The sequence below is a fragment of the Sipha flava genome, unplaced genomic scaffold (genome assembly GCF_003268045.1).
Source record: "Sipha flava isolate LNK unplaced genomic scaffold, YSA_version1 162_pilon_pilon, whole genome shotgun sequence".
Classification (NCBI taxonomy): Eukaryota; Metazoa; Arthropoda; class Insecta; order Hemiptera; family Aphididae; genus Sipha; species Sipha flava.
Window position 1 is genome coordinate 103,921 of NW_020271810.1, and position 26,470 is coordinate 130,390.

Below are 26,470 nucleotides of genomic sequence, written 5' to 3' on the forward strand. Positions count from 1 at the left end.
CAGGAGACGTTGACTATCGCTTGGACATTCACTCATCTCGTTTTGTCTCCATAGTGTTCTTGCGCGTGCAAGCCAATTTCACCTACCAGAGCATCAACTACTTTACAAAGGTAAATATTATACAACCAATATTTAGTAATAATGTCGTCTATTACATTTTTAAAGCGATAAACAGTTGTGTCATTCTATTGTCCTGATTAAAATTACAATCAATTTTTCTTTTTTTATGTTAATTCTTATAATAATGCAGGTAATCGATAAAAAAAATACTTGACTATAATACCATATGAAGGCGCATAGAAAATTATTTATTTATTCTTACCGACGTAAAAGACGATTAAAAAAAACACCGTTTTATAGAATATCATCTTAACTATACGGTTTAATGTCGTTTTTAAATAATAAAGAACAGTTCTAACATTTGATTTACCACGACATAAATGCCTAGTACCATAAACAGTAATTTGGCTTCAACATAAAATCAAATGTTATGAGGAACTTATACATTAATATAATAAAATCAATGTTAAACTATTTTAAAATAAATAAGTATAAACTTTTAATAAGATTTAAAAAATAAACTGTCTAATTCAGTGTTTCTCATTCTTTTTTCATTTGAGTGAACCCCTTGACTTCTCTTAATTGCTTTACGTACCCCCAATTTTTGATTTGTCTATTTTCATATAGTATTTATAAGAAATTATAAAATTAGTTTTATTGGAAAATTAAATTAATAGCTATGAAATATTTATTTATTTTAATCGGTATACGTCTCAAATGTATATCAAATATACTATATATTTTATGATTTATGATAATTTTAATTTGATCTTTAAGGTTGTTTGTTAACACTTAATTTGGTTCCACAGATGATAAGTAAACTCATAACTCACAAAAAGTCTATTACGGTACTTCAATTTTAATGAAAGTGTATGACAATAAAGCTGTTTCCATAAACACAGTGTTCATTGTTAAATATTTTTTAGATAATTTGTTGGTTCAAATACATCAATTTTTAAATTTTCCGTCTTAATCCTTTTTTTCTCAAGTACCCTCTCGTATTTTCTCACGTACCCCTAAGGGGCACGCGTACCCTCGGTTGAGAAACGCTGGTCCAAACTACTAATTTTAAGCAACTATAACCTCGAATTGGTTTACATTTTAATATATACATGTAATTAATAATTTTATATAATTTAAATAGATTATAATAACACATTCTAGTACTTTGTTTTATTTTTTTCACTTAAGCCGTAAATTTTTTATTTTTATATTCGAAGTTAAATATTCTCTTAGAAATATTTATTATTTTATAAGTATTCTAAGTTTAGACATATAAAGGAGTAAAGAAGTAGACACTCCGAAAAATTATCACGACTTCATTCATCTGAACTAGAATACTATTAAGTTAAAAAATTATTAACTATCTATTGGTTCTATTTTCTTTTTTATACACAAGCGAACTATTAAAAAAATATCTCGGTTCAATGTATGTAATTTAAAATAAATGTTTTTATTTAAAAATGAAGAAAACTAAAAATAATATAACAATATTGTGATTATAAGTAAGACTTGCAAAAAAAAAAAAAAATGATTTGTAGCTTTAATTTATCCTAGAACACGAAATTAAAACGAATAGCGAATATATATGTTACCAGCAATATGGATATTTCAGGTACTCGTATTTTGCAAAATTCCTAGACATTAAGCAAATTGCCGAACCATTCTAGGCAATATAAATAAAACATATGATTTTCAACATTATTTTACATATAACCTAGGTATTATTCAAAATGCCAATTTTTTTTAGACAAAGTACAAAACATTTTATTATATGTTATATTACATTAGGATTCTTATAATTGTTATACATTATTACTCATATTACAGACAAAATTTAATTTTTATCTATTATTATATTATTACTATTATATAAATATTTAAATTAAACTACTATTTACTTATTATAACATGTTGTAGAAAAGTGACATTTTGAAATACGTATTCTGCTCATCAAGATTACTATTTACTCGCGCGCAAAACGAAAAACGTGAAGTAGTTGCGCTCCGTACACGTGACCCGATGCAAACGATGGCCCAAACACACCGGAGGCTTGAGTAGCCACCGTACCGTAAAATCAGATACTGCATTTTTGTTGTAATTCCGCCGAGCATTTATACGCGTCGTCGGTCCGTGTATAATTGTATAACAGTCGCATGAAGACTTGAAAAGTTGCGTACCGGAATCAATCGACGAATATAAATAATTCGTTTTTGTCCAAGAGTTATTTATCAACAAAGCGCATAAGTCTTATAAACAATACGAACTGCGTGTACAAACTGCGTACATAAACTGCTCGGATCACTTTGTGCCGGACATCGAATCGAATAACCGTAATATTACATATTTTTAATCGGACGGCGAAAGCGTTTTGGGTCGCGTAAATAAATGCGATCGCGAGCGATTCGAAGGGGGGAAAACTTCGAGTCGCCACTGCGGAGTCGTGCTGCGCGCAGTAGATCGGTATCGTTTTCTCCTCGACGACGACAATAGAAATATGCAGACGGTCACATGGAAAACATAAAGACACGTATCGCGGTCGTCGTTACACCGTACCCGTCCGTCTGTAAAAGGGTTACACAAGTCGCGTAGTTAATGCGTGTTAGGGCTGGGACGTGTGATTAATCGCGTCCGAAACAAAACGGGAATATAATGTAATGTACCCGCAGACAGTGCGTTTCGTGTGTACATTGTTTGGGTACGTGCGTGAGGTACGATTGCGAAATGCGTTTCGTAGCACTGTTTAATCGCCGTAGTTGATTGTTATAATATATACGACGTGTATTCAATCAAATTCGCGCTTATAACGATTCACACACACGCATCGCTCACACATCACACGGCCGTATCATTATTATCACTACCATTATATCACGCGGTAACGAGAAATTAAATCGCACCTTTCATATTTACCTTGCTATCTACATAATGTATACGATAAAAACGATTCGAATCGCTGTTCATTATTTTTATTAGGTACACTGTATTTTTTTTAAAAAAAAAAATTTATAAGTAAGCAGAGTAAACCATCATCAGATATTCGTCTGGTAGCGTTCCTAACGAAATATTATTTCGCAAAACACGTGAAATTCGTTCGGAAAGACGTGATCGATGCGAGACGAGAATTATTAAGTTTATTTCGATCAAGTCGCGTAACGAAGGTATTATCAATTTTATTTGCTACGTCGACTTGCTAAATTAACGCAAGTTGTTGATTTTGTTACACGTTTGCATAAGTAACGAATTGTGATTCCCTCGATTCAATTTTACCGCTCGCGCGAATACATTTTCTTTTCCACGGTGCCTGACACGTTTTTATAGAACCAAGAAACATTTATTAGACCGAAATACTTGTAATTTACATGTAGAATTTTCATCGGTTGACCGAGACGTATTTCAAAAATACACTTTTAATACAATTGATTCCTATGCATGGTACGCGTACGCCGGTGCATACTATTCGCGTCCTAAATTGACAATAGCAGGTAACTTGGTAATTACCAGGGGTAAATTGTGTCCAAGCGGTTAGGACGCAACTTACCTATCGTATTTGTTGATGTGCCAATCGCGGTATGATAATTTTATATAAATTGTTAAAAAACGTTTACAGTTGTTCACAGATACGCAAATTTTTGAGCTACTTATATACGTAGATAATACAAAAATAAAACACAGCTACAATATCGTCATATAATTGTCATATAATCGAAAAATGTTGTTTAAATCAATATTTGGTGGAAATGCATGGAATAACATAATATTAATTCCTTGTTTATCGGCAATCATCGTTTTGGGACGCAAATAATCCGTCAATAAACACGATAGGTAAGTTGCGTCGAAGTGCAATCGAGACGGGTTGAGTGCTCGTGCAAAACCGCTACGCCCTCACCGGTGGAGGTGCAAACAAATCGTTAGGCGTTTCGCGTGCGCAGGGTTATCCGACACGGCGCGCAAGCGTCTAAAAAACATTTTTACACGACAGTGGGAAAATGCGTGCGCAAGTGCAACAGACAGTGCGAGTGCACCGCGTTGCATTCGACCGATGCACGGATCGTCGGATTACGAACGTGTTTGCTCGAGTTCTAAGAGCCTAATCGAACGGATTCACGTTCGTGTACGCTGTCGTCACATCGTTACGCGCGCGCGTTGCACAACAACAAATATCGCAATACTATTATTATTGTTTACAGTTTCGTTTAAAACAACATTTTACCGACGATCGTCAATCGCCAAATCGAACGGCATAATTTTTCATCAGTACACTCTGCAGTGACCGGGTGATATTTTTTCTTCGTACACTCATATTTCATAACGATCGATTCGAATGATTTCCAAGAAGTTTTGTACGATCGCAATATTGATTATGTCACGTGACATTAAAAAATTATCTAAGTATGTGTGTACATTTTTTTTCTAATGTTTTCTAATCGACATACCGAAGATAATAATTATTTTTATATTTTATTTCAAATCATATTTCAGAGACAATGTATGTGTGATTATTCGATGTGAAATTATTAATTTGAGTTTAGATTGGCGAAGTTCTCTAGATAATGCATCAACGGATGCAATTTTTTCCCTCACGACGCTCGTGTCAGTTCAATGTATTGCATCATATATCAGTTTCGTTATGCTCTCGTAGAGTAATTTTGACAATTTTGAAATTTTAGAATTAAAATTAGTTAAAACAGTAGTGCACTAAAGTTTTGCGGTGAAGCAGTCTGTAATACTGATAGTTTCTACTCGAAATGATTATAAATGAATATGTTAGTTTGATGTTTGTGTTTCTATACATTTTTAGAATAATGTGAGAAAATCACACGAAGTATTAACACAATTTAAAACGCAATATTTTCTCCTGTTGTGCATTAGTCAACCGTGAAAAGACTCTTTAACACGTCACTAAAAAAAAAAAAAATTATCCATTATAAGAAGAATAAATACACATGGATATCCAGGAACCGACAACAATACACGTACAGCGGACGTATAATAACATAAATACGATACATAAATACGTTTACACAAAGGACTGCGCGCGCGCGCGATAATGGTAATAATAATACGTCTTGTTGTGTAACTCACGTAGTGCGTGTGTTTATAAAGAGCGCGTGGCTAATGAGCTAACACGCTTTCGTCGCTGGTTACGGCGTAATACGAATACCTATTTGTAAGCTGTTACCGTCAATTTTATACAAGAATAAAAATTGCTTCCAACGATGGGCAATCCAATGATCGTGTCGTCGATGCGTATCGATTTTTTTTCCCCCGATATTATCTACCGATACGACGAGACTCAGCGCGACGCGCTCGCAAGTGTCGATCGTGTCGAACGTGTACGCATATCATTACCGTATGAAAACTTACAAGGATAACGCCTCGATGACAATATGGTATTTGCAGCGGCTAAACCAGAGGTAGCCAACCCAAATGATCTTGCGAGCCACTTTGGAAATACCTTACAATCCTGCAGGCCACATATAAAATTATATTAATATTTGAAACAAACAGAATGAATTATTATTGTTTTTATAACACGGTTCATCATACTTCGGTACAAAGATTTCATTGATGAATCAAACAGTTTATTAATAATACCTTGTTAATAATACCTACGGATTCTGCGTTGTGCGGGCATTCCAGAATATTTTATTTGCACAAAAATAGATTTTTTTTTGTAAATATTTGATAAATCTCGCGGGCCGCAAACTTTCCAAGGTAAACCGCGAGTTGGCTATCCCTGGACTAGACGAACCGTTTATTAATTAATTCCGAGTGGTTACGGGTTCCCGAATCGGATATGTTCAGATCGGTTATAATAGGGCTAATCCGCAGATATTTCGGTCGCCTTGCGTCGGTTCACCAAATAATTACAAGGTACTCGTCGTTGTAAGACCATCGATCATAATGGTATAGACGGATGAATACACCGCGTTGTGGCGGCTGTTTGTACAATATGTTATACTGTTACATGCACTCGTAATATAGTATGTGAATCGATCGAAAATTAAAAGTGCATGTGAAAACTCAACGTCGTGGTTCGATCTCTGCAGATTTTCCGTGGAGATTGATTATGATTTTAGAATGACACGAATAAAAAACTTGTTGCACTTGCTTATCTATAATACATGCTTGTTTTAGGAACGTATAATATAAATATATTAATTTTATTAAATATTTAACGAAAATCTTTTTAGGTGATTTGAAAAGTATATAACTAATTTATCGTGCAGCGTTTCGTTAAAATACTTAAAACCGTATAATTAAATATTTTTGTAATATACGAAATATTAACAAACTCGTACAAATTAATTGAATTGAGAAATGAATAAATTATTTTAAATTGAGTATATGTGAAACTCGTCCTATTTTTTTAAAATAAATAAACAAGCAAAATAAAAATGATTATTCTATTGTATTGTTTGAAAAATCATACTTTCTTAAAACTATAATTCTAAAATAACATTATAAAAATGAAAACATCTCATATGAATGCTTTTATTATTATAGATACAGATATGGCCGGAACAGTATCGTTCGGATTGTTTGCCTTAGCATTGACTGTGACAGGCTGCTTGGCTGCTATCGGCGAGGTAAAGAACAACAGTCCCGTCACACAGAAACCGGGTCGTTTCCTCAGTCTACCGGTCCCCCAGAAATGTAGCCAAAGTAAGTGGATCGCGAAACTTTTATAATGTGTACCGAATAATAATCCGTCAGAGGAGGTCCGAACGGTATTGACTAAACTAAAAAATTAAATATTCATTGAATATTCCACCCGTAAAACGGATCTAAACCGTTAATTGTCACTACATGTACACATGTCGTTTACCCTGAGTGTATTATAAGGTTTACGGATTTTGATCTTAGGTCTGAGGTGGTCGTCACTCTGAAATCACGCAAAATCTTTACCCGACAATTCCAATATGATAGTCATTGTATACTGTATTGGCACTGTTTGATAATAGTTTACATTTTATTTTTGTGACATTTTCTATAAACACTACTAGTACCGGCTGCTGTTCGGCTTAATAAACATTCGCTTTCAAATCAGACTTTTAAAATCGTTTAGAGCGCGATGAATTTACATACTTGTTTTCCATCCTACTATGGACCATATGTATGTATATTACATAATTATTGTTTCTATATAATCTGCACGTTAATTTATTCCGTCGGCAACGCACCGAAAATCAGTAGTGACTACTATAGTGGCAATCATTTTAATGACTTCACTACGTTTCCTGCTCGACTTTTGGTTTAGTTCGCTTATTTTACAATTATAACACATGACTATACTGCTTTTCATCTTTTGTCAACAACAGTTCAGCGATGATATTTTCACGGGTTGGGTATTGTACGTACTCGAGTGCACGAGGTTTGTTTTTTTCTTCCCGGGTGTACATCGAAGGAACAATTAAATCACTAAACATTATTTTACGTTATTGATCTACAGGTATATAATTTATGCTTGGAATTATTTATAATCTGATAAAAATTTTACTTATTTGTTCAAATAATTACTAAAAAAAAAAAAACAGTCGAAAAATAACATTATTACGAACATATAACGGTAGACTAACTTTTACAGTATACTAATTTAACAAGATAACTAACTTGTATTTATTTGTAATTACAATACATTTACACGTAATGAAGTTGCACCTCAACATTATTTTTGTGTCGAACTATAATAGTTATAATACTAATAAGTTATAACTATTATAATCGCCCGATTCAGCGTAAGCAATTAAGCCTTTAAAACGTGCACGTTGTTTTATTATAATCCCGTATATACTTGAATAGTATTTCGAGTATTTTACTTTGAAATATTCACCGTATCTTGAATACTTTTGAAAAGTATTCCTTATACGTGTATAAAAATACTCTTTTAATGGGTCAATAGCTGTTCAACATCACGTTCATCGTAAGACACCGAGCAGAACGTAAGAGTATTTAATTCAATTTTTAAAACGTATCAGTCAGTTAAAACACCGTCTAAAACCCAATCGAAATTCCTTTGACCACACGTTATCGGGTATTCGAATAATTACAAGTCCCACAGATGTTCGTTGCACATTCATTATAAACATTACCTGTTGGGAATTGTGTTGTGCTCAAGTATAATATACAGTTAGCAGTTAACAGATTGACACACATGACATTATGCGTGTTTACTTTTCGCGGCCGTGACTTGGGACGATTTCCCTTTCGTCCGCGCCGGATCAACAAGTGTAATTTAATACCGTCGTTAATGCATGCATCGCGTAACGGCGGTATGCACATAGTAATGATGGTGTTGATAATAACAATAATTATGGTCTGAAATTACGCACACTGTCTGACGACGACCCTTTATGTCTATCATGACTGCACAATCCGATACGACCAAATGTTACAAGCCGTTAATACGCGTTGTGTACCTACTCTGGCCACGGCCGTCGGGATGATTTGCAATGGTATTGGGCGAAAAGGGTTGGGCCGATTAAAAATACGATTCGTAGAAGTCCGCAGACGAATTACATATTCTTATACAGCCCATACGATTCGTTAAAGTCTTAATGCATATTTATAAAATTAACGAGTAATGGATCGTTAAAAAAAAACACTGTTCACACAATATTTTACATCTCGTAATATATGGCACAATAATACGTCAATAAAATAATTTTATACTTGTATAAACCTATTTAACACATTGTTTCAAGACAGGTTTTGTGTGTTAACGGTATTTTTTATCGACATAATATTTTCTAACACATGTATAACGTGTGTTTGATAGTAATACTTCACATGTGCCACATCTCATTTTTCAAACCGCGGTAAGATATTATTTCATCTAAAGTTTTACCCATTTTATCTTACCGTTAAACTGGTAAACAACTGTGCGAAAAATTACTAAAATGTTTATCTCTCGGAAATTTTTGTACCCGTATCTTCAATGTTATACTAAAACGTTGTATTGACTTTGTTTCAACATACACTCGATCTCAGTCTCAAGCCAATGTCTTCAGTTTCGTCTTTTGGCCGCGGCAAAAGCCAATAGTTAATACCTACTGTTCATGTCTGCGTCAAAAACGTTCAATCTGTGGACAAAGTGCTTCTCGTTTTCGCTTTTCGATTTCTATGAAATTATTTTTGACGATATACGCCTCGGCATGTGCAATCTAAATCGCAATGTACGCGGCGGCGCAATGATACTGTTAGTTATGTGTGATATTTTTCGTTTCCTGCAGGACCGAAGGAGTTCACGTACAAAGGACGCAATTACTTCTACAGCGGACACACGCAGCAGTATAAAACGTCCAAAGTCGATTGGTTGGAAGCGAGAAACATCTGCCGGGAGTACTGCATGGACCTTGTGTCGATCGAGACCCAAGAGGAAAACAACCTCATCTTCCGACTGATCCAACAAAGTGAGTATTGATCCTACCACCCGTCGGCCAAACTATGCATGGACATAGTAGTTGTAGATTATTACCTATTACATCGCATAATCGTGAATTCACACTGATCAACGGGCAAAATGTATATTACCTGTTCACGTATTAATTTTGGAACCAGCAACCGAAGTTATTTGATTACCGTGTACGTGACGTACTCCGACAGTCCATCCGTTAATGTACTGTCGTTAACGAAAGTCCCGCGATACAGGGAAAAGATACAAAATCAATTATACAAATTCCGATTTTTATTCATTTTTTTTTTTCTTCTTCTTTCTTTACGCTGCCCAGCGTGTTATTATAATAAAACTGTGTGTTCTTAACATCAACCTAGTGTATTCTTTCCAAATTTCGAAATAAATAAATAAAAAACACGTGCAATGTGATTGTGTACGTTTTCGGTAATTCTTATATTATAATGGCTGTATGTAAATCTGTTTCATTCCACCGCTGTGGGAGTGCTGATTAATGAGAATCGAAATCCAAGACAAGGGCGTTACTCTCAGAACATACGTATTGCATTCTCACTCACGTCGATCGTAATTTTTTGACGTTATTGTTTCGCGAGCGTATCGTGTATTTTCCTATGTATTTCTATTGCAATAAAAACTTCACCTATATATTATGGTCATTGTTCTATGCGTCTCAAGGCGAACGAGCCATTAACATTGTGTCTAGATCGGATTTTTTTCAACCAAACACGGCCCGATCTGGCTCAAAATGGTTTTGAACAATATTAGACGGTCCCCGCGTTTACCCGCGGCGATACAAAAACCGCGGTGTTCGGTGCGGTAGACGAACCGTTACACAGAGTTGAACGGACAAAGCACAGATCTGCAGCGACCATCGTAATGATGTTAACATTCAGAACGACGTGCGCACCACGTGTACAAATTGTTTTAAATGGTGTTTAAGGGTTTTTTCGACGACCTTCGTCAAACGGCGGTCACCGCGAACATTTACGGACAAAGAACCGTCGTTGGCAGACGTCAACGTTGATTTGCGATCCTTGCACGCGCACGGTGTTGATGTGTTCACATTATTTCGCGTGTACGCGTTTTTGTAACGTGCGTGCACCGCGACGCAAACGAACACCGAAAAACGTTCCGATCCCGTTGGCCGCCGAGTCGTTAGCGCGCCCGAGCGATAAGCAAACCGCGCGTTAACGAACGCGGACGAAGTTAACACCGCGTCGCACAAAGACCGGCTCGCAGTTACCGTCGAATGCAGGCGATTGAGCAGTAACACGCGTGCCATGTCCTGGGCGTAAATCGCGTACTTCGTAGCACACGCTTCCTATTACCGTACCGATAACGTCATAATTCATATATTTTACGCGTCCGACCTCATCCCGCGTCCTAATCGTCTTTTGGGTAGAAACCGTTTTGAAAACGTTTTCGTCGACTATGCGCGCAACATAAGCGGAAATCGGGGGGGGGGGGCTTGAGGAGACTAAGCCCCACCAGAAATGTGAAGTACAGTTCTTAGTCCCCCTGGCCCTAAACATTTTTAAGTGACTAAAAATATAATACTTATTATAATTGTAAAATGCATTTTTAATAACTGAATTAAAAAAAAAATATTATGATAAAAATTAAATCAAATTCGTAAGATTTTACTAACTTATTGTCATGACTTGGAACGATCGTAATTAATGTAATATCAATAATATGTAATAATACCCCCATTGGTTGTTTAATTTAATTAACTAATAATTGTTGTTTAGAATACCTACTCCAAAAATGGTTAAGATAAGGCACCTAATTGTTTTTTTGGTTAAATTGTTGAGTACACCAAATTGTCAAACTTTGTAAATCGCCTTGTTGAAATAAATAATTGTGTACAGGGGTACCTATAGGTGTAATAGGCAAATAATGCTCAGCCTCCTCCGCTAATTTCATCAAATTTCCGCTTATGGTGCGCAACAATATTCGTAACAGGTTGTTCGTCGCGAACCGTTCTATTCACGATTCCTCCAGCGGTGCACGATGAGAATGTTCGACGGAATCTCGTTCAAAAAACACGGTGACAACTTCTCGTGATCTGGCAATAAAGAAGTCCATTGGATGCCGTTGCAATACACGGTCGGTAATATCGAAAAACACGATTCGCGAAAACCGAGAGAAATGTCGAATCAATCGATCACACGCCTATTATTTTCGATTTTATACTATTTACCAATTTCCGTAACGTCTTGTGACTCGACGTAAACCCGAACGTGTCCGTATAACGTAAACTGAATTGAAAACATGTCGTTATCGATCACATCGTCGCCTTTCGACCACTGACTGCAATGCAATACGCGGTAAAATAAATCACGAATTTTCCGACTCAAAAATTAAGAGAAAAACATTTTCGGGCTGCACGTTAACATCGCAAAATCATGTTCGACGAAAACGGTTCTAAACTGCGTGCGACCCTTCGTTATTATAATCTTCTGCCGAACAAATTTCACGCATACATGTATAATTGCCGTTGTGATATGTGAAGAATATTTCGTTCACGTATTCTCGATGCTTTTGGAATACTATTTTGGCTAAAGTAATTTCAAATACTTTTTAAACAATATTAAAGTAAAAAAATACCTGCTACAAAAGTGTTTCGTTACATTTTGACGTTTTCACGTTAACACGATAATTTTATTTTATCGACTTTAACCACGAAATAATTACCAAAACAATTTAATAAACCATCAGAAAGAGCAATAACGACAAAAAATATTTGAAATACAATTTGAACACAACATAAAAAATGTCCAATCTGTATCGGGATTGTGATGAGTTCACCAAAAGAGACTAAACTAATTGGAAAAATCAAGTTCAAACAAAAATATAGAAATCAAATCAGTTATCGAAAGGATTAGAATAAAATATAAATTTTTTAAACGTTACAATGTCCTCATTACTCGGATGTGATAATTATTACACTATCACTTCGATACAGATGTCTAATAAAAACTGATTGTATAACTACACTACGGTAAGCCTAGCGTGTATTGGAAACAATTATGTGAATTTCGCTGTACCTTTTTCTCTCCACTATTATCTGATTGCATATTATAATGTACTCGCTATACAGGAACATGCAACATTAGTTCATTATTACGTAAAACTAAAATGTCAATAGAAAATACAAAACGATTTTAACATAGGTCCATACACCATACTACATGTGTATAAATTTAAAAAATTTAAATTAAAATTAAAAACATAAGTTTTGACCTCCCTGTCAATGTACAATAGACCTGTAAATTTCAACAGATTTCCGCCTCAATGCTATGTTCAAACCTAGTTAATTGTTAAAAAAAGAAATTTGTCTACATTATAATAAGGTTTTCGTTTGAAACAAAATACAATAAATCGGTGGTAAAATTTCTGTCATTTGAGAAAAGTTCTTCTTCCTCGTTCCTACTTCACATCATAAACTGTTTAAAAAAAAAGTACCTATTTAACAATATTTCCAACAATAAATTAATTTTATTCATCAAGTCATACGTTATAATACGTTATATACATATTAATAAGTATATCTACTACTACTTTGTAGAATAATTGTGGCCCAATATTAATGCACACATCAAAATATAGCAGTACGAATTTTCAAAAATCGTTTGCTTTTTTACATTTGCAACGTAGGTACTATACAGACAAAATCGTGCAATATGTGTATATCAACAATGAACTTAATTTGCATACACCTTAAAATGTAAACTCTATCAATATACTTACAACCTTAAAATATACAACTCTCATACAACGCATATATCAAGACGGGCAGAGACAAGAGTTTGATTTATTAAGCCGTTTTTTTCTGTTTAGATAAACCATAACAATATTGTCTATATTCAATTGATTCGAATATTATCACCTGATATCTCGTAATCAAGCAATCAACTTTTGAACTTTTCTTAGTTTTCCATATAACACGATGATGTAATGTTGTACAGAAAAACTATAAAGATTTAGAATTTTGTTAGCTTGAACTGTACCAAAACTTATAATTTACACGAATATTGAATATATATATTTATTTTTAAAACTACAATACCTTCTTAAGTACAAACACTGGTCTATTACTCAGAATAGTATTATAGTGCCTAATGTGATAATTTATTATTGCTCTGAAAATAAAAATCATACAACCATCAGGAATCATTAATATCCTGTCGAACGTCACTTTTTTTCAGTTAAATTTGAATTTTAATAACTAAATATTGACCAAAAATACATACTTGCATTAAAATAATCCGATGTTATGAAGCCATTAAGATTCACACAAGCACAAATTATAATTTACAAGATGTAGGTAAAAATTTGTAATTTACAAAAGGAGGCATTACCATTCTAGGCAATTAAATTGAGTAAACGATTTATTTATTATATTTTACTACATTTTTTTTATTTTTAAAAATGTGATATAAGTACTATTTATTATTAAAAGGACACAAGTTTATTCTTTCTGGAGCACATATACTTTAGTAATATAAAAAAAAATTAGCATTTAAGAATAAAAAATAAAAAGATACAAACTAAAATCTAAAAGTATAAGATTAAATTAAAAAAAAATTTGTAAAAAAAAATTACAATAATGTAATGTAAATATAAAATTATTTTGTACTATAGTCAGTAAATTAAAATACAACTGTAAATGTAAATAAAAAATGAAATTCTGCCATAATATTAGAAGAATCGTTGATCTCCATACCTGTTCTGAAACAGACAAATGTATATATTAGTTACAAAATCGATTTAAATGCATAAGAAGGTGTTTATATAAAGTTATTTATATCAGGGATAAGTCATGCATTACACTACACACTCTTTACTTGTATTAGATCTCTCACCTAATAAATTACAATTTTATTTATTATTATTTTTGCAATAACTATAATAAAAATCAGACAATACCACGCGTTAATATGTTATTTGTGTATGAACCTGCGAATAAGTCAATTTTTAATCATTGTTGTCGAAACGTATAACAATGACCCAAAATAAAACGTTCACTTATGATTTTTATCTTATTTTTGATAACTTTTTTTACTCAAAATATATATACTGCTCTGTTATGGATTGTTAATTTGTACATAATATGTGAAAAACAAAATATGTATTTACCCTCGGTGCAGTATATAAATTTTTCGTATAGTCTATAATAACATACATAATTAACCAATTTATAGACCGTGGACGGCAAACGGTGCCCACAGCAATAACAATAATAAGAGTTATTTAACTGCTAAATTTTTATTCTGCAGATGACGCGCCGTACATATGGACCAGCGGCAGGCTGTGCGACTTTAAGGGATGTGAGAACCGCTCTGACCTAGAACCGAAGAACGTGAATGGCTGGTTCTGGTCGGCCACCCGCGGAAAAATACCGGCCACCAACCAGACGCCGGCCGGTTGGACGTACAGCCCGTGGAGCAAGAGCGGCCACAAGAAGACGCCGCAGCCGGACAATGCGGAGTTCGACATCAACGGCACCGTGGAGTCGTGCTTGAGCGTGTTGAACAACGTGTACGGCGACGGCATCGCGTGGCACGACATCGGTTGCTACCATGAGAAGCCGTTCGTGTGCGAAGACAGCGACGAGCTGCTCAACTACGTGGCCGCCACCAATCCGGGGCTTCAGCTCTAAGACGCGACTAGCCAACATTACCTATTCGACTACTCTCCTCCCCAATCTAGCACTTAAACACCCCATATCGCCCAACTCGGTATTCGCGTTCACCTCCATCACCGGGACGTTACACGGCCGGGTCATACTTTTCGTAAACTTCTAGACCCAACTTACGCAAATGCCTTTCAATAAATTTATCAACATTTTTTTTCGTAATAATTAAATTTCTACGAAAGTAGGTATTTTATAGAACCGTATATGTTCTCCATATTTTCTATACATAAACTGGGGGGCGAATCGCATATATTTTCTTGATCCACCCCATTTTAATCATATTTATCGTTCATGTCATCATCATTTTATATACGTGTATATTTAATAAGCTATATACTATTATTATTTTATTTTATAATTTTTACTAATTTCGGTATTGTAAATGTGAACTTTTGTAAGCACAACACAACTCGATCGTTTTCTTAACTATTATTTTTTGTATAAATAAACGTTCAAAAAATAAACATTTTTTTTTTTTATATACCTATCCATACTATCCATAAATATTGTAGTTCTATCTTTACGTACAAGAAACATTTATTGTGCTTAATTTCATATTACATAAAATAATAAAAAATCAGCATTAACAATTACAATAAAATACAGCTGAAAAATATACTTATTATACATTTTTAACTACTTTCAAATAGTTCAACTAGTAACAGATTTTCGTAGAAACAAAAGATACAAAATATAACAAAAAAAGTGCAAATAGTATTTGTATCACATTTAGACTTAAACTAAATAAAAATATTCTCAGTTAGAATAACAAGGTCCACCTAATATTTATGAAGCTAAAAAATGTAACGATTATCTGTTAAGAAAACATTTTACTAGTAACTAGAAGAATGTAACTAGTTACAAAGAAAATAAATAGACATAGAATTGCAATTTATTCACCAAGTTTCTAACTGGGGTTTATACTTAATAATATATTAAAAAGAGACTATGTTAATTTCTAAAATTTCAAAAATTATTGATTAGATTTATTATTTGGTCAAGTTTATTTTATTCTTTTCGATGCTATATCCATGTGGATGAAATATTTTTAAATTAATTTGCTTTATAGAACTACAGTGATTAAAAAATAACTTAAAACTTTTGCCAGATTTAGTTTATCAAAATCAATTACATTACATTACATTGGATGATGCTAACTGTTTTATATAATTCCTAAAAATATATGGTAATTAGTTGAAACACCTTATGACCTGAATGGTAAAGGAAATCAATTACATTACATTACATTGGATGATGCTAACTGTTTTATAAAATTCCTAAAAATATATGCTTATTAGTTGGAAACCTTATGACCTGAATGGTAAAGGTACTGAAGGAAGCACTGTCAATGTTATAAAAAAAAAATATATGAAATAATCTTGATATGGATATAGCTACTAAATAAAATAAATTATTGGTCAATTACGAGAATACTCCTCAAACAACCAGGAAACTCCAAATAAAATATTATTAGATAAATCTGTTAGATTTATGAAATAGTTTAAAGGAAACAAATCTAACAAATTCACAACAGTGGAAAGAAGAGATATTATATTTATATAATATAATAAGAGCAGAAGATACAATAATTATTAATAGTAATAGTTATTAATTACTAAAAATACTATTTTGAAAATAAATTAGTGTTAGCAAAGGATAGAAGACACTCAAAAAATTAATGGAAATCTTTAGCTATAAAAATATTAGGTATTAAATAGTAGGCAACACAATTTTGATAGTAAATAAGTTTTTCTGAATAAAAATATAACTTATGATAAAATTATATTTGTCTCTATTTATAAAGTTAGTATAAGATAAAACAGAAGAGGGATGTTTAATAAAATTAAAAATTGGGAAAGAAAACTCCACCTACAAGACAAACATTTTGTATAGATTACTTGACGGTGTTACTGATAACTAACTAGTTATTAATGTGTTGGTGATTTCAAGTAATTCAACTTTTGAGTTACCTTTGACTTATGTAATTTCAAAGTATTACTGCCCAACAAAGCTTTTTTTTGTTTTATTAAGAAAATTTGTAAAAACGAACAAACAAAAAATTAATTTAAAGTTGGCGGAAAAAGTGAAAAAAGTATGGAGTGAAGTGAGAAGATCATTAAACATATTAGGTAAATAATATGTAATAATGTAATTATAAAATAAAAAATAAAAATAAAATTTAAAAAAATAAACATTGACGTTTCAATTATTATTACATAATAATAATAATAATGTTAATGCAGTTACTGAAGCAGACAATATATGTATTTTTTGAAGCTATTTTTAAAAAATTTAAATAAATTGCACCGACTTCATTTTTTTTCAAGATAAGGATGAACCCAAAAACTTTTATTTTTTTATTTATTTTGTAATAGTAGAATGCTGTCATTACTTTTTTGTCGCTAGAATCAATATCTACACCAATGTTGCAGCAAAATGATAAGAATAAGATAAATGTTACACAAAACAAACTACAGATTTCGATCACAAGTGGGTATAATTTGAGTAGCCTCATATATAGATTCAAGTCACCAATGTGTTAGTAACCAATTACTAATTTTAATAAAAAAAAAACTTAATTTCTATTGAATAGCTCTGTATGCAGAAGACCTAAATCTTAAAAATATTTGTTACACAGAAGATAAAATGTGGCTCATAAAATCTATGAACTATAATAACTTATAAACTGTTATGGGTTATAATATTAAAATTTATTAAAAGATTGCTTAATAATAATAATCTGCTTTTGAGTTTGAGCTTTTTGATACATCATAACATATTCTATCTATTGAATATTTACAATGTAAAACATTCGCAAATTCAAATAAGTGTACACAAATACATGTGTTATAATTCTTATATTGGCAGAAGTATTTATTTGAACCTTGAAAGAACACTAAGTGTAGTATACTTAAGTGTTATTTTTTATAACAGTTAAAAATTAAAAGAACATACAATTTATAAAAATTCAGTCATCTAGAATTATTATTTTAAATGTAGTATATTTAAAAACATTTTAAATATAAAAGTTATTAACTTTTCTTTTTTAGATTTAGTACAAAATATTTATTTATTCGGTATATTTGGTATGTCAATGTACGATTCTACTTGGCTTAAGATAAATGTTTTGAAAAAACAATTACTGATATAATTAAAGGAATTATGGAAAAGCTTACTAGTTACATGAGAATCAGAACATTATAAAGAATTTAATGTTTAACCTTTGAATTTGTAACTAAAAAATATTAAATTGTAAATATATTCAGTAAATTTTAATAAATTTAAACCTTTACACAATTATTCTACTCTATTTTATTTTTTATCAAAATGTTATTTATTTAATATATTTTACAACATTCACTACTTATAATCTTAATTATTATGGGATAAGCCTTAAAAACATATATAAAATTAGTAATAAGTATAAAAATATTATATTATTTTATTATACATGTAAGGAATCTGATGTGGTTTTTTCTATAAATATTTCTTTGGCTAACAGTTATCAAGTCTATTCATCAATTCATCAATTTTTATCTTTTATTAAAAATCTTACATTGTAAATTTTTTTATTTAAATAAGAATTCAAAATCCCACAACACAAGTTTAGCTTTTAGGGAAGTTTGTAACATATTAAAGTTTTAGTTTTTTATTTTTTTGTTGAAATCTATTACAAAATTTAATTCAAAGTAAATATATTTTATAATATAAATATCACAAATACTTGATTTATAAAAATACCATATTTTCAACTCCATAAATAATATTATAATTATTATTTACCCTATTACAGATATTCACCATTTTAAATCCTAATTTTTAATATTTAGAATACACTCTACCGCAGTGGTCTTCAACCAGTGGGTTGCGACCCAATTTTGGGCCAAGTAAACTTTAACATTGGGCCATGATACGTCTTGTATAAAATTTCAAAAAATTCATATTTATATATATTATATCATGTATTTCATATGATATCGGATAAAACAATTTTTGTACAAGCCCAAAACCATACTATTTTATACTATTTTATATTTATAAAAGATTAGAATGAACCCTTTTTTTTTATTCACTCATACATAATTAGAAAAAAGCCTCAACTAATATGAGATACATGCCACTAATCATTAACTGTCAAACACATAGTGGAAGAGTGTACACAATATACCTCAATACGCACCGATCTGAACATAGTAAAAGTACTTTGCGAAAGTAAAACTCTGAAAATTATCATATTCTTTAGTATCACGAATATTATTAGTAAATCTTAATTTTACACCTAACTTCATCTATACAATATGTCATATGTAATATTCTAATTTTATATCTAACACCTAACACATTTAATATGTAACATCTAATAGCTAATAATATTTGTTGTTTAAGCTTTATTATCAAATGAAAAAAAAATGAACAATCAAATCATACATCATTATATGATAAATGTATCATCACATGCATTTTTTTATAATATTACTTATAATAAAAATTAAATATCATCTAGATACCGAGAAATATATATATATATATATATATATATTAATTTATTCAGTTATAAAAGAACTTCTACAATCTTTTTTATTTGGTTTTCATGGCTAACGAAGTTGACATGGGTCACGTAAAATGTTTGGTAAGACAAGTGGGTCGCAGTTTGAAATGGTTGAAGATCACTACTGTATACACATGATCCAATAATCTAGTATACTTATTTTAAAAGATTTTAAATCTATTTTACAAATATATATATATATATATATATATATATGTAAAGTAGATTTAATTTTTTGTTTACCAAACAATTTTACAAATTATATAAACAACAATTCTACTACTTTTCAAATGTATCAGGTTTAAGTACAATTATACATTAAATAATTAATTTAAAATACTATGAAGTATACATACTAAATGATCTATGATCTTGAGTATATGTTGACATTAGAGGTTTTCAAATGAACCTGATTGCTCATATCGTAAAAGCTCTCGGCTCAATGCGTCTATTTTACCTTGTATATATCTCAATATATACTCTATATTTTCAATATTATAGGCCATATTATGAACACCACTCCTTAGTGCTGCTATGTCATGTAATGTACGAAGTTTAAATTCTAGAATAAAAACAATTAACTAATGAGCATGCAAAATGTTATCTTTAATTTCATAATTAATTTCAAACCTTCGGTTAAGATGATTGGTCTTGGATTAACATCTGAAACATTATTAAAAAGTAAACATCCTGAAGGTGAATTACCTGTGTTTTTCTTTTTGGCTGGTCGTCGAGTAGCATCAGATGAACCTAAAAATAAATATATATTGCTTATAAAAACAAATGATAAATGTAAAGATACTAACCCTTTGAAGTCTTTTTAGCTATCTTTTTCAATGTCATTGTTGTTATTGAAGAGGTAACAATTTTTGAAGTTCCAGATTCTTTACCAGAAGATTCTAATAAATATTGCAAATAAAAACAAATTAATAACGGTTTTTTTTAATATTTATAGAGATATGATTAAGTGTTACAAAATATTTACTATTTTATACCTTAAATATATACTATTTATAATTCTTATTTTCCTTCTACAAATATTGTTAATTAATTTAATTGTTACTAGAATTTATTACCACAAATAAAATCATGATTATATACAAGGAACATTGGTCACACTGTTGAGTAGTCTTACCACAGAATAGATTGAATCAGAATGGACACTGATAAATATTATACTTGCCCTTATGAGAGTACGGTAATTTAAACTAAACTATGCTCAGTGTTAGCGTAAAACAAAGAAGAAAATAATATTGAATACAATTCAGTTATTTCCGCTGCAGCACACATATGTACATTACTGATATATCTATAGAGACTAATAAATAACTGGAGTATAGGAAGTTGATGACCTTAAAAACAATAAAAATTATCTAGAAAAAGATGCAAATATGACAAAAAATGTCCTTAAAAAATGACCTAAAAAATTACAAATATTTTTTTAAATTAATAAAAATACATTTTTTTTTTATATTTTACTTTATTTTACTGTAACATTCTATATAATTTATCAAAACTTACAAATTACTCAAAATATGACATAAAAATGACAACAAATGTCCTTAAAATATGAAATTAAAAAATTACAAATATTTGTTTAATAAATTGTCCAAAGCTTACAAATTACTCAAAAGTCAGAATAATTGCATTTTACAATTAGAGCGTATTTGATGTTATCAAAAATAAATGAATGATGATTATCTGTTTATAAATATTTATATTTAGAAAAATTTCTTTCCGCATTCACTGAAATGATTGGGAAGCACAGACAAGCGCACTAACCGATGTTTTAATTTTCGTCTTTCAAAAATATTACGAAAAAAATAATAAAATTAAGATATAATAGGTAATATCATAGATTAAATATAGTAATATATTTAATCTATGGTAATATTCACTATAAAATGACACCGACACGATGACTGCAATCGACGAGATAAAATCGGATACTAATCAAATATAAGAAAAAAATAATAAAATGTAGGTATAACATTATTAACTACAATACGAAAATTTCAAATTTAATCGGCAAGATAAAATCGGACAAGTCTTAAGTTATCGGCGTAATGGTCGACAAGTGAACTAGTGTGAAATCAATTAAAATGACTAAAAATGTCAAAAAATAACTTAAAAAGTAATAAACACCAAAAAAATGCAAAATAAAAATTAGCTACTCAGATTCACATGCTAATGAAAGACATTAGTGGTCAGGAGAGCAGTCTAAAATGTTCTAAAAAAAAAAAAAAAATGCAAAATGCATCAACTTCCGAACCCTTATAACATAATATGTTAATTTTTAATACGGAATAGCAGATTCTTCTATAACAGGGGTGGGCTGTCGTGTGTGTTAAATGTATTATTTCCGTGTATATAAATGCTAATTACAATTCATATTTTGAATGAACTTTTTTCTTTTTCTTTTTTTGGTTTTCTATTGTCTGGCTCGCTAGATTTAATTGTTCTAAAAATTGACTTTCTAGTAACTTTGAGTTGCCCATCCCTGCTTTATAATATTTTCAATTGGAAGTATGCACTTATAAGTAATATTATTTCTTTGAAATCATCGATTGTGTATTTTTTAATATTAATAGATTGCAGTAAACTCATTGGGATGAAAAGAAAAAAAGTCCTGCAATAGCATTCAGCAGAATCTGTTTCATAATTTGGTTGATTTTTTTTATTTTGCTGTAATAGAAGGAATTTTATTACCTGCGATAATTTGTTTTATTACATTTAAGGAATTATAATAAATATCATAAAAAATAACTTTGGTTGCACTCTATTATTTTTAAATATAGTCAATAAATCCTGGAAATGATATGATTTGAAATCTACTATCAATTTGTAAACTATAGTTACATTTTCAATAGAAGACAGAGCATATGATATTTGATAAAATATCCATATATTACTTCGGGTAAGGAATTTCCTAGAAATTATCTTTGTTCAATATTTATCGTTATATGATAATCGTCAATACAATAATAGTTGTGCATTTTATATTTATTTCCTATACTAAATACTAATAATAATATTTTAAAGAAATTAATAAGTTCATATTATTTTCCAGGGGAACAGGCCCCGTCTTGTCCCCATAAATAAGCACCTATGATTACGAACTGTGTATTATTATTTATTTATTAACAGAAGTTCCTTATTACAGTGAAAATCGATCACCTTGTTATTTAACTTAAAAAAAAAGAGAATGATGTACATATTTAATTTGACATAATTATTAGTAATAAAAAATAAACTCAAGTATCAAAGGAACTTCAAAAATGATGTAGCAAAACTAAATTAATTAAAAATGTATAAATAGATTCTTACTTTTCTTCGTGTATTTTCGTTTGGACATTAAAATACTTCAAGTATTACTTCCACTAGCAACTAAAATGTAATTATTCATTTTAGAATTATACTTTTATAAGATGAATAAAAAAATTAGCCGAGAATATAATAGTATACATTTCATACATATTATTTACATACCTTACACATTATAGCATGATATAATTTATCATATATTAATGTTAACAATCAACATTTTTATATTTATAAAATATAAATATAGTATTAATATAATTTAAATATTATGTTTTGATTTCTATACATCATTTTTAACTTAAAATAATAATTTTTTATTCTAATTTCAAGCAACATTTTTTTCTTTTGATTTTTGTTTTCTTTCTGTTCTCACTTCCTTTTTTGATTGTTATAAACAGAGCTCATGATTTAAAGTATTTACATATTTTTTTTGAAAAGTCCTAAAAATACCTATGTGAGCTATACATTTGTTTTCGATAACTAAGAAGTTAATTACGAAATTTTATGTTGATATTTATGCATATTTCAAGGTATAAGAACTATTTTGCAGACTTTTTTTTTTTTAAATTTGCCTTTGTTCGCACATTACAACAAAATTTTATAGACCAATTCTTGCATATTTAGAAAATTATTATTTGCTCTTTTGCTTTTTAAAATCTTTTTTAGTTCTGTAGCATTTACAACATTTTTTCTTAATAATTATAAGTAATTATGGTAGTATTAATTTTTATATTTATAATTAATTCATGTTAATTAACTAATTCTTCTTCTTTTGGTTTAAATTATATATTTATTTGTATCATATAGCGATGCGATCAGAATTTAATTTTTTTTTTATACATGATACTTTTTTAATAATAAGTGAAAATTATTTTTTTATACATGTTTTTTTTTAATAATAAACAGAGATATAAAATTTCATGTTTTCATGAAACTTTTCAAAACAATTGAAACTTTTGATTTAACACTTTTATGTACCTTTAATTTGTTTTGTACACGATTCGATAGTTTTTTTACACATCTAAATAATATTATCAAATTATTTAAAAGTGATTTATATAATGCAATTATTAGATGCTGGCCATTTTAATGGCATTTAATGGTAATCATTGAATACCTACTAATAATAATTATATTGAAGTATAATATAAACTTTAAAAACTAATTATTATTTATTATTAGATAATATATTTATTGTACTATCTAGCAACTAGCAAATAATAATTTAGCTATAGAAAATTAACTTGATAAAAATTAATAGCAGATACCAGTGGCACCATATACCTACTACAATTACAATCATAGATATTTAAACTATTGTTCTATTACTTATCTATTGGTGTATGCGTATGCGTACGATTATGAAATTTAATTTTTGATATTGAAAAGTTACAATACTTTTCATTTCAATAGCCTTGAAACTTTTCAAATTTCATGAAAAGTTTCACTTGAAAATTTCTGAAACTTTTCAATCTCACATCTCTGATAATAAATAAAAATTTTTATTTTCACGTTATATTTATTTTTGCATATTTTTATATTTTTAATGCATACTTAAGTGCTTATATGAATATTTTTAGGAGCATATTATAGAGCTTATAACTACTTTTTTTTAGAGCTATAAGTTATGAGCCCTGGTTATAAATATTAAATAAATAAATATATACTGTATATAAAGGGCTCATCTAGTTAAATATTAATTAATTAATTATAATTTTATATTATTAATTTTCTCAATGTTGTAAGTTAAAATGTTATCGACAGAATCTAAAGCAAATATTGGCGTATACAGTCTTAAACATAGATGCTTCTAAAAGGTCATATAAAGTATTTTCTTACTGAATGTTGATATACTTTTATTTTTTAAAAATATCAAATGTTACTTAAGGAACCAGTAGGTTTATTGGTACTTTTAAGCCATAAACATGTATAACATGCATTATTATAAAAATATTACTAAACTAATAGTCTTAAACAACAAAAAGCACATTTTTTGCATATTTTAAAAATAGAAAATCTAATAGTTTAATTAACTACTTGATATATTTCTAAATGAAAATTTATTTAAATTATATTCAAAATTCATAAATGTAAATGTTTTCATTCATAATCCTAAATATTACTAAAACTTATAAATAAACTATTCAAATGATTGTCAATAAAATTTTATATAATTACCATCCGTTGAAATTTAGACTAAATATTTAGAGAACTTCCAAAGTTGTTTTTGATAGATCTTGTTTAGATTTCAACAAACATTTTAATAATTCAATGATGAAAATATATATTTATTTTTCTTACATTGTATAATTTTTAAAAGATACACGACATCTAATGAAAGTTATTGAATCAAAAAAAAGAAAATTAATAAGATACATTTTAAGATATAACTAGTATACCCATTGCAAAAATTCGCAATAGATAATTTATTTATATAATAAAAAGTATAGGTGCAATCGAATCAATACATAAACACATTTTAACTAATCAATAAATGTGTATAATATAGAAAATTGAAAGACATATTGAAATGACAGAGAGTGTTAATTAAAATATATGTTCCGCAGCATTAGGATAGACTATATATGAGAGGGTGTAATTATTACATGTAAATTTTCTACAGTTCTTCCTTCCAGACAATATTAGCTAATATATGTAATAATATTAGTATTGTGAGTTGTTATCACTGGGTAAGAGCCAATGAGAATGCAGTATTTGGGAAAAATTGAAAGTAAAGTTGAATGTACACACATAACTTTCTTCAAATTTAACGAATTTAAGCAATTAATAGCGCAAAAGAAAGAACCTGATCCACTTAGTGTTCTTAGACTTGTGTCAACAGCCTATGTTAATTAGAACTCTAGTTATAGAGGTTTGAGTGAAGGAAAATCTTGAAAAAATGAATGTAAAGTTGATTGCTCATGCATAACATTCCTCAAACTTAACGAATTTAAGCAGTCAATAGCTCAAAAGAAAGAGCTTGATCTACTGAATATTTTGAAAGTAAAACGATCAAGATCCATTAATTAAAAGAGGAGCTATAAGAATTTGAATGTTGCTTGAATAAATGTGTCCTATAAGAAATATACAGGGAAGAATCGCGTTGGTGGAAATTGAGTAAATCTCAATGACTGATAACATATCTGTCCTTTCATTTAAAAAAATGAAGGAAATTGGCAGGATAGAACGACCGGACGGACTTTAGTTTTCTTAGATTTTTTTAATATATAAGATTATTTCATTACCAATATTTTTGAAAATTGAAACTAGAAATCTAAGAGGATATCCATGAAAACAACATTTAAAATACAATATAATAATATAACACGACGACGCACATCAATAAAATAATATAATATCTCCTAACGACTATATACATTCGGAGAAGTGAATATAGACAGACTGCAAAAAAGTAACA

The 26,470-nt window shown here is 29.9% G+C and overlaps 2 protein-coding genes across 4 annotated transcripts in view; one reads left to right on the forward strand and one right to left on the reverse strand.

The window, feature by feature from the left end:
• On the forward strand, positions 1-15,522 carry LOC112679458. The gene is made up of 4 exons (XM_025549251.1): positions 1-110; positions 6,571-6,729; positions 9,297-9,476; positions 14,761-15,522. Exons 2-4 carry the CDS (start codon positions 6,579-6,581, stop codon positions 15,141-15,143), a joined length of 714 nt encoding a protein of 237 aa, XP_025405036.1. The 5' UTR covers positions 1-110; positions 6,571-6,578; the 3' UTR covers positions 15,144-15,522.
• LOC112679459 overlaps positions 14,104-26,470 on the reverse strand; it is a 13,955-nt gene continuing 1,588 nt past the window's right edge. Inside the window, exons 3-7 of one of the 3 annotated variants that reach the window (XM_025549254.1) lie at positions 23,056-23,115; positions 20,535-20,627; positions 20,434-20,478; positions 20,085-20,290; positions 14,104-14,212 (exon numbers count right to left, since the gene is read on the reverse strand). In XM_025549254.1, the coding sequence (XP_025405039.1) occupies positions 20,118-20,290; positions 20,434-20,478; positions 20,535-20,627; positions 23,056-23,083 (339 nt within the window). In that variant the 5' untranslated portion in view covers positions 23,084-23,115 and the 3' untranslated portion in view covers positions 14,104-14,212; positions 20,085-20,117. Of the gene's footprint in view, positions 14,213-20,084; positions 20,291-20,358; positions 20,479-20,534; positions 20,628-23,055; positions 23,116-26,470 lie in introns of all 3 variants that reach the window. The other 2 variants (XM_025549253.1, XM_025549252.1) reach the window with 2 other exon arrangements.

What these genes read in the sequence shown, in the direction of transcription:
- LOC112679458 (XM_025549251.1), top strand. Translation starts at nt 6,579, where the DNA reads ATGGCCGGAACAGTATCGTTCGGATTGTTTGCCTTAGCATTGACTGTG. An exon ending in CCCCCAGAAATGTAGCCAAA is followed by an intron (nt 6,730 to 9,296) that starts GTAAGTGGATCG and finishes CGTTTCCTGCAG; the next exon opens with GACCGAAGGAGTTCACGTAC. An exon ending in CTTCCGACTGATCCAACAAA is followed by an intron (nt 9,477 to 14,760) that starts GTGAGTATTGAT and finishes TTTATTCTGCAG; the next exon opens with ATGACGCGCCGTACATATGG.